Below are 10,000 nucleotides of genomic sequence, written 5' to 3'. Positions count from 1 at the left end.
CCGTATGATCTAATTTTTCCAAGGAGACCCTCATGCCATACCCTGTCAAAAGCCTTAGATATATCTAGAGCTACTGCTCTGCCCTCCCCCGCTTTGTTCAGTGAATGGTATATACGTTCAGAGATTACAGTTAGGATGTCTGCTGTGGAACGGGCTTGTCTAAATCCATATTGTTTGTCAATCAGAAGTTTAGCATCTGTAAGGTGATGGACTAGAGCATGGTTAATTATGGTCTCAAATATTTTGGCGAAAAGTGGGAGGAGGCTAATGGGGCGATAATTTGATGGGTCTGTCCTTTCGCCAGAATTCTTGAATACTGGTACCACAGAAGCAGTTTTCCAACAGCCCGGAAAGCAAGATTTATTAAGGCAATATATACATATATGTGTGTGTGTGTGTGTGTGTGTGTGTGTGTGTGTGTGTGTGTGTGTGTGTGTGTGTGTGTGTGTGTGTGTGAGAGAGAGATAGAGAGAGATTTATATGTCTGATCCCGAATCTAACTGAAACGTCACAATTTTATTTAATTATTTTTATGAACACATACCTACGTATTTTTTTAATCGTATTTTCGTCGCCGGATTTTTTTTTTTTTCTGTGTTTTAAAATCTTTTTAAACGCTAATCACTCGTTGGAAGTCTTCCGCCAAGGTTTGTAGTGTCAGGTTTGGCTCGCTTTCTAATTTAGTTAAAACTCTGCGTCGAAATGGCAAGTCGTCAGCACTTCTTTCAGCTACTTTAAAATCCTCGCAATGTTTGTTGACTATTGGTGCAAATGTTAGATTGTCCCTACCATCTTTCTTCGTTAAATTAAGGCATTTTCACCTTTTATGAAATTACAACATTTTCGAGCTGAACGAAGTACACGAATTTCATACTGTCGAGGAAACTGGGGGATATTTCGTTTAAAGAAACGATTGAAATATTGGTGAAAATATTTGGCGACCGTAAAGATTTGTTTCACACCTTATAAATGACTGAATGTTATCGAGAAAGAAAACGAAGATTTTTTTACATACGCCGGGAAAGTTACTAGATATAAAACAGGACAATATAAATTTATAGAAGAGAAAAATATTGCCTGTGGAGAAAGCTTGAAACAGTAAAAATGAAAATACTGCAAGTCGTGTAGAGGAAAAAAATCATTTTACAAGTGATTTCTATTTCAAAAACAAGGAACGAAAATCTTACAAGATACGTGGTGGAAAAATCATTTTACGGGTGACTGTTAATTCAAAAATAAATTCTGTTATGAATGTGGCCGAAAAGAGCATAAAGCGACTGTATGCAAGAAAAGGGAAAAACAGAAGCCTAAAAGGATAATTATGATTGGGCCTAAAAAAAACAATCCGAAGAAGCTTGGAAAAAATGCATAGACATTAAAATAAATGCCCGAATCTCAAACTGCCTTCTTGATACAGGAAGTGACATATCCCTAATACAGGAAGTGCCATATCCCTAATACAGGAAGTGACATATCCCTTATACAGGAAGTGACATATCCCTAATACAGGAAGTGACATATCCCTAATCGATAAAGTTACTTTGAGAAAAAATTGGACGGCTGAGGCTACAAAACACTGAAAATTTGCCAAATCTGTTTCTGGAAATAGGTTAAACTTCAAAGCGTTATTTTACGCGAATGTGTTATTTGATGATAAAACATTTAAGGCTAAAATCTATGTAATATCTGGAATAAAATAAAATCTATTCAGCACAGACGGTATGGTACTGTTTAATTCATGAGAGAAATCAATAAATGCGTTTTGTAGAAGCTTGAATATGTCAGGGATAGAGATACAGATAACGAGTAAAGAATAATTTTTTGAGAGATTTAAAAAATAAAAAATGAATTTACGAGTGTGTTTTCCGACCGACTCGATTATTGTGCAAAGACTTGGGTAAAATTCGAGCATAAAGGCAAATGCAAAATCAATGTTCAAACCAAAAAGAAATGTCCCATTTTCATCATTAGAAACAATAGACAAGGAATTAGAGACTTGAATGAATTGGAGTGATTAAAAAAATCTTTCCGGCATATATCAGTAAGATTTCTTATAATGCATATAGGTAAGAAGCTTCGTCTTAGTATCATTAAATGTAAGCATTTATTTGGAACATTTAATAGCGAATGGCACGAACAAGTAATTTATGAAATGGAAGAGCGACAATGTTCGTCTCATAAATATTTATATTTGATATTATATCATAGATAAATTGCGAAGTGACGATGGTCTAGTGATTAACGTCGTGAACTGACGACCTAGGTGTTCCAAGTTCGAGTCCAGTTCATTCCATATAAATCACTTTCACTTAGGATATTGGTAAACTTCACATGGTCTCTCTTGTAAGTACCCGATGTATAAAGAATTCTGACTACAAAAATTATCAGGAAACCCAATGCCAACAATAGAATATTCGGATTCATACGATGATGATGATAATGATGATAGATAAACTGCTTATTCCAAATAAATTAACCGAACGCAGAGCTAGAGTATATAATTGTTTTGTTTATTTCATTAATTATTTTTTGTTTTGTCTTTTTCTTTGTGTTCTTGCAGAAGCCGGTGGCCGGCGCCTGGAGGTTGGTCCGAATTGAGATGAGGGAAAAAAGTAAACCCTGGTTCGTGACTGTGACGGGCCAAAGTAAAGTCGATTTCTCCGTGCGTCTTTACGCTATCGAAAAAAATATTAAATTTGAAATATCGGGCCGACCAGTTGCAGGTGAGACTTTATATATATATATATATATATATATATATATATATATATATATATATATATATATATATATATATATATGGATAATCAATATGGCCGACATGTAACAACGTGGTCATGGAATTCTTTCCAAAAAAACATACCAGGTTTATGATATGCAAAATGTCTGTAGGTATTAAAATATTATTATAGTAATAATTATATATATATATATATATATATATATATATATATTATATTATATATATATACTATTATAGTAATATATATATATATATATATATATATATATATATATATATATATATATGCGCATTTATTATGATAAGGTGCTGCGAACTAAGTATTATAGTATCTGTTCGAGGCACAGAGATTAATGAGGATTAGTATTTAATGCAAAGATAGAAACAAATTTAACCATATCGACCCATCAATTTAGTGTAAAGATCTCAGTCAAAAGTAACCTCCAGAGTGTATGTTTTTCACACGCTTCTTTTTCCGTTAAGGGAATTTTTCTTTTTTCTTTCCCTTTAAACAATGTTCCATTGTCAAGAGTGTTTTTATTCCTAATGTCTGAAGAAATGCTGGTTTTTGTGAAAATTTTCAAACGCCATAATGTTTGAAATTGTCGATCTGGCATGGAAACAATTGAAAGGTAAAATGAAATACACTTTTTTGTTGCTATCAACACCTTTGTTGAAGTCTTTATTTTTCTTATACAGTATATAAATGCTCAATTATGAAATATGATAATTTTGTAGCTTACTTTTTAAGTCATCTCTTTTTGGCTTAAATCTTATCGGTATATGAAAATTTACTGGATTACACGAACTCAGTATATTAGATACAAGTCTATATATATATATATATATATATATATATATATATATATATATATATATATATATATATATATATATATATATATATAAACGAGATAAGACACTGATAGAATTCAGATGAAAAATCTTGATAGATATTACTTAAAGTAATACTTTCAAGGAGAAAGCTCAATATTTAAGAATAGAGCAATATATAATTTTCGTGATTTAGTGAAAGCTCAATATTTAAGAATATATAAGTTTCGTGATTCAATTTTAAATTCTGAAAAAAAACAACATATAGAGACATATATTCGATTTAAGAATTTATTGCTTGACAAAGGAATATATAGAAGGGATTATTTTAATTTCCTTAATCCATGAATTTTCAACAATCGCGCATATCATCAGAGGAAATGAAATGCGGTTAGCAAAATGTTCAGCTGCGAATGGACGCTATTTTGCTTTTCAGCACAATTATTGAAAATAGTTTTTTGAGTGGTTGTGGATAATTACAATAACAATAAATTCTTAAATCGAATAGATGTCTCTATATGTTGTTTTTTTTCAGAATTTAAAATTGAACCACGAAACTTATATATATATATATATATATATATATATATATATATATATAATTATTTATTAATACCAACTAGTACACCGCTAGATACCATACTACCGGTATTAGTAGTAGTAGTAGTAGTAGTAGTAGTAGTAATTTAATAAGAAATTATTATTATTATTATTATTATTATTATTATTATTATTGTTATTATTAATTTAATAGGAAATTAATATCAAAGAATTTAAAATTGAACCACGAAACATATATATATATAATTATTTAGTAATACCAACTAGTACACCGCTAGATACCATACTACCGGTATTATTATTATTATTATTATTAGTAGTAGTAGTAGTAGTAGTAGTAGTAGTAGTAGTAGTAGTAATTTAATAAGAAATTATTATTATTATTATTATTATTATTATTATTATTATTATTAATTTAATAGGAAATTAATATCAAAGAACCCACTGTTGATTTTGTGTGTCGAGTCTTTTGGCTTTGTGGTAATAAAATATCTATTATTATACTAAATCTCTGAATTTGTCATCATCCCAAATTTTAATGTAGCGAGGCGATGACTGAGGCTGAAGGCGGCTACATTGAATAGATGGCAGCTCTACTACATAACCACGTTACCTGAATTGTTTTGTGTTGTTTAATTTAAATAAAGCTGTAGTGTTGTTTTCTTTGGGCGACAAATTTAGCGTTCCACACATTATACATTTTATTATTTCTGAATTTGAGATTTTTATTGCTTTTGAAATCAATTATTTCCTTTCCAGCCACCAATATATCGGTTCAGCTGAAAGTTCCAAAAGTGAAACTAATCGATTCCGTGGATCAAGTTATACTCTACGATGAGGATGGAAACAGTTTCCTGGAAGCTGATCTCAAACAGGGCAAGAAGAAACGGAAACAGATATTCACAGCCTCATTCACCATTCCGTCAAAGGTGACTTTAATTTCAAATAGTATTAAATTTGAGGGGAGGAGATTAAGGTGTAGCATCAGTTTTGTTCTTAGCCACAGAAAATTTTTATTGATGCCCAATTTTTGTCCGCCTGTGATAAAACTACGTACGCTCCCTCTCGCCAGCAAACGCCAACCCCAACCCCAACCCCAACCCCAACATTATTCCGATGTTCTTCTATTCTTTCGTTTTCTCTTCTGCCGTGTTGTCGTCTCTTACATTGGCAGCTATCGAGGGATGGCGCACTGGTTCACAAGTATAAAACGTAAAATTACAGGTGAAATTACAATAATCAACAATTTGTTTACAAAATTAACATTGCATTATACGCTGTGTGTGTTTATATGTAATTTCACTTCTTGAATCATTGATTTAACGATATATATATATATATATATATATATATATATATAATTTCAATATTAATTGCTAAAGAAAAGATAAACGTCTTTGCATGAGGAGATAGGTTTTAACGACAGATCGAAACATCGTCATGTCATTTCTGTTTTTGTACGTATCTTTTTAAATAAAATTATCACTATCAATATATATATATACGTGTGTGTGTGTGTGTGTGTGTGTGTGTGTGTGTGTGTGTGTGTGTGTGTGTGTAAAATAGTGCATATGACTGTCTGTAAAATATCTGCAACAGCGAAGGATGGCTTGTGAAGAGATTTGTAATAGCAGAAGTAGCCGAAAAACGCGCATATGCAAATTAAGAAGTATACGCCAGAAAAAAAGGGGGAAAAGGGGGAAAAATCACCACGTGCTCGAAGAGAGAAAAAAAGGTCGGACCGAAAGAAAATGGGCGTATAAAGTCGAAGGTGAGGATAGGGCGGGTGTGACCGACATGCAGTCAGAGGAAGAAGAAATGCATTAGGCTAGATGGACATGTGACAACCAGAAAGTGGTGCCAAAAGTAACGGTAATAAATGCTTTTGTTAAAAAAAAATGGCGACTCGGATTTTATGTATTTATTTATTTCCTTTCTTTATATTTAACGGCAACGTTACGTTTTACGTTTTGTTTTTCTCTTTTCACCAACGCTGATGATTTGTATGTAATTCATATCAGCCACAGATGGCTGGTCCGATATAATGAATATATATATATGTATGTATGTATGTATATATATGTATGTATATATATATATGTATATATATGTGTATATATATGTATATATGTATATATATGTATATATATGTGTATATATATACATATATATATATATATATATATATATATATATATATATTCTTTTTGTGTTTACTTTCAGCCATTTTATTTCGGAGTAATCGGCAAAGATACGGACGGAAACCAATTGAACCGTTTAAGATTTACACCTTACAAACCGTCAAGTGTTGAATTAAAAGTAGAAGCCTTACCTGGTAAGTATATCACAAAGCAATGGACGGACCTACAAATATTCGTAGATGCCCTTAAAAGTAGCATGGGACATATTACTATAGTTACTAACGTGTGATTTGCTGTGAGAGAAAGAAAATCATCTGTACAATGAAGTTTTTACTGTTAACAATCCCTGACGATGGACCTTGACGGATCTTAAAGTACTCGGTTTAAAAGTGACTATGTCAGTTACACCAGCCATTTCTTGCCCGAAACAAGAAACCTAATAAGAAAACTCGAAAGGATTAGAACCGAATATGTACACTGTAAGATGGACAACATCTTGAAATTTGGAATATCGACCTTTTTTTTTTAATTTTTTTTTTTATATGCTTTGTAGTTACATCGACTTCATAAGTTAATCGATTGGTATAAATAAAAGTTGAAAAATAGAATAAGCATATTTTTCACTAAACACACACACACACATATGATGATTGCAACATCTTGTCAGACGAGTGCCACTCCCTCAGACACTTAAAGCCCACAAGCCCAAATGCCTGATGGAGTATCTATACACAGATGATGTTACAGAGTCTTAGCTTTGTACGACAGCTAAGTCTCTCTCTCGGTTCAAAATGTTGAGATCCAGTAACAAGCAAGAGCAAGATAGCCAGCAACAAATCAAACTGCAGACCAGCTTAATGCGGGTACTGGTCTCTCGCTTTATGGTTTTTTAAATCAGAGATTTGCTTCTCCTAGAAAGGTTGCCTTCACTACGGCTTACAGGAGCCCTCTCCACCACAAACACACACATATATATACATATACACACACACACACACACACACACACACATATATATATATATATATATATATATATATATATATAACCTTCATTTCCTTGCTTAACTAAAACATTTATAGACAACTTATATTAAATGTTGGTGTGGTTCGTAGCTATACACAAAGACTGTGTCGTTGTCCAAAATGGTCTTTACCAAGCTGATCATAATAATAGAAAGGAGAAGAAGAGGGAATCACATTAAAGCAACTCAAGCCTAAAAGAAACCATCAGCGTTTCAATCCCTTGTACTCCGAAATAACTCGTGTCTCGACAAGAAATGAAAAAATAAACTGGATTACGACCTTTACATTAGTAAATTTAGATTGGTAAGGCAATCGCTAAAATTGGTTAATGATCGTGTTACAATGCTATTTCAAACTTAAACATGACAGTCCGGCACAAAGATCATTTCAAACTACAAGCGAGTCTGTTTCCCATCTGAGTCATTTTCAAGTCTAATATAAACATGTTCTTGTTGAACAGTCTTCTTAAATAATAAAATTTAACCTAATTTCCATCACAAGGAAGGGAACTTTTGTGGAATATTGCGGTTCCGAGAGACTTCAGTTAAGAAAATCTAGCCTTAATCACTGAACGACGTCTGGCACAAGACAATTCAATACTTCATGCCTGTTTCTCTCTTTCAGCCGTGGTGGAACCGAACACGCGGGTTCACCTCCGATTCTATTTAACCAATGCCGGCAGCGTAGCAGATACCATCGAGGTGTCAATGAGCGAATCCAACCATTACGATGTCCACAACAACAAACAGAGACACTACATCGAGGCTGGAGAGACCTTGAATTCCTCCTTCTTGTTGCAAATCAGACGAATGTCAGGAATATCAGAGTAAGACAACAATTTTATTTTGCAATAATTTGCTTGCTTTGTTTAACGGCATATCAACACTTTTCGGACTGTCAAATCCAGTAATTTTAGTAAAATTCTACTCTAAGCCCAATTCAAATGGTGTTCTGCCTTGTACGGGCATTGACGGCTATGACTCTCTCTCTATTTCTTTCCCTCGGGGCATTCATGAATTCATTGTTGCTCATCCTGAAAGTTTTTGATATATTGCCGCAGCTTTATTTGCAGTTGTACAGACAGTAGGTTGCAGTTTCTTTCTGTCCGAGCAGTGCCAATACTGAGCGATTGTCCTGAGCTCAACAACAAACAGAGACACTACATTGCCAAAGGAATTTTCTGCCGAGCATAACAAGATATGAAACCATGAACAGAATTCTTGATTTTCTTTTTTTTTTTTTTTACATGGAAGTCACCACTTATCAAGGCCCGGAAGCCACTCAAGGATAAGGGTTGTTGCGTGTGCAGTAATCAATGGGATAGCATCATAGTATCATAGTACCGTGATTGCTTCCGTATTACATCAGTCATCTGCTTTCCATGACCTCACGTGACTCGGATCAGGGGGGAGGCGGGGGCTCGAGTTGGTGTTCGACCTTGTTCAGGGGTTCCCCACAGACTAGCGGAGGGAAAAGAGCGCTTAACTTTCACCTTTGACATCACCCTATACAGCGCCTAGTATTCCCATTCCCGTTGCTTAACTTCGGTGATCTGGCATAGAACCGGTGTGTCGACGTGATTGTGCCGTTTATCTAGGCCGAATACTCTTTATACAAATGACCTTGACCTTCCATAGAATTTAATTCAGAACAAAAGAAACCATCTAGGCTGATAATTAACGCTATTCCAGCGCTGCTTCTCTCTGGTGAATCCCTGTCCCATTTAAGGGCTTTTGATAAAATGCAGAAACGTATTTGCAATTTAAGTTTCACCTTCCCTTTCTTCTCTGCAACCGCTTCCTCACAAACATAATGTTGTTAGTCTCAGTCTTTTTTATAAATACTATTATGGCACGTGTTCTTCAGAATTTCCTTGCTTCCTTTATTCCAGCTCGTTTTGCATGTTGGTCTAGTGGTCTTCATTAATTTGCTGTGTTTATATTTCATTGTAACACAGCTTCTTATTCCAGTAGTTTCTTTCCAAGGATTGCAAGGTTGTGGAACTCTCTTCCTGCTAACTGTTTCCTATAACCTTGGTTTTTTACTTTTCCATAATCATTTTTCGTTATTGTTAGTTCCTTACATCAAGTGGCTTCATGCTTCTTAAAATAAAGTTATTTTCTTCTTTTTTTATTTAGACTTTAAATCATTTTTCTTTTTCATGTGTCACTTCGAGCTTCGTCCGGATTTCTAATCCACGCCGCATATCATTACAGCATTTTCGTATGTCACGTTTTGGTTTAAAACAGTATTTTTGTTGGTCTGTCACATTTACGTTTTAAATAAAATTTCTACCAGGCCTTAATATCCAATTTTGTCAGTCTGTCATGTTTTAAGTTTGAAATAGAAATTCTATTGGTCTGTCACGCTTAAGTTTGAAATGGTATTTTCATTGGTTTGTCACGCTTAAGTTCGAAATGACATTTGTGTTGGTCTGTCAGGCTCGAGTTCTAAATAGCAATTTCGTTTGTCTGCCAAGCTTAAGTTTGAAATAGAATTTCTGTTGGTATGTCACGTTAAAGTTTGAAATAGCATTTTTGTTTGCTTGTCATGTTTACGTTTAGAAATTCCATTGGTCTGTCATGCTTAAGTTTGAAATGGGATTTCCGTTGAACTACCATTTTAAGTTTCAAATAGAAATTCCGTTGGTCTATCACGCTTAAGTTCGAAATGACATTTCTGGGTCTGTCATGCTT

General features: G+C 33.7%; 1 protein-coding gene across 2 annotated transcripts in view; it reads left to right on the top strand.

Moving 5' to 3' along the window:
* Positions 1-10,000, top strand: part of LOC145256265 (von Willebrand factor A domain-containing protein 7-like) — a 246,407-nt gene that overhangs the window by 216,797 nt on the left and 19,610 nt on the right. For both annotated transcript variants that reach the window (XM_080114941.1, XM_080114942.1), the window contains 4 exons: positions 2,561-2,723; positions 4,898-5,067; positions 6,362-6,473; positions 7,929-8,130. In XM_080114941.1, the coding sequence (XP_079971067.1) occupies positions 2,561-2,723; positions 4,898-5,067; positions 6,362-6,473; positions 7,929-8,130 (647 nt within the window). The remainder of the gene's footprint in view (positions 1-2,560; positions 2,724-4,897; positions 5,068-6,361; positions 6,474-7,928; positions 8,131-10,000) is intronic.

Source organism: Euprymna scolopes, chromosome 32 (genome assembly GCF_053919585.1).
Source record: "Euprymna scolopes isolate OS-2025 chromosome 32, ASM5391958v1, whole genome shotgun sequence".
In the NCBI taxonomy this organism is placed as follows: domain Eukaryota; kingdom Metazoa; phylum Mollusca; class Cephalopoda; order Sepiida; family Sepiolidae; genus Euprymna; species Euprymna scolopes.
Note: the sequence above shows the minus strand (reverse complement) of the source record. Positions and strands in the feature narration are given on the sequence as shown.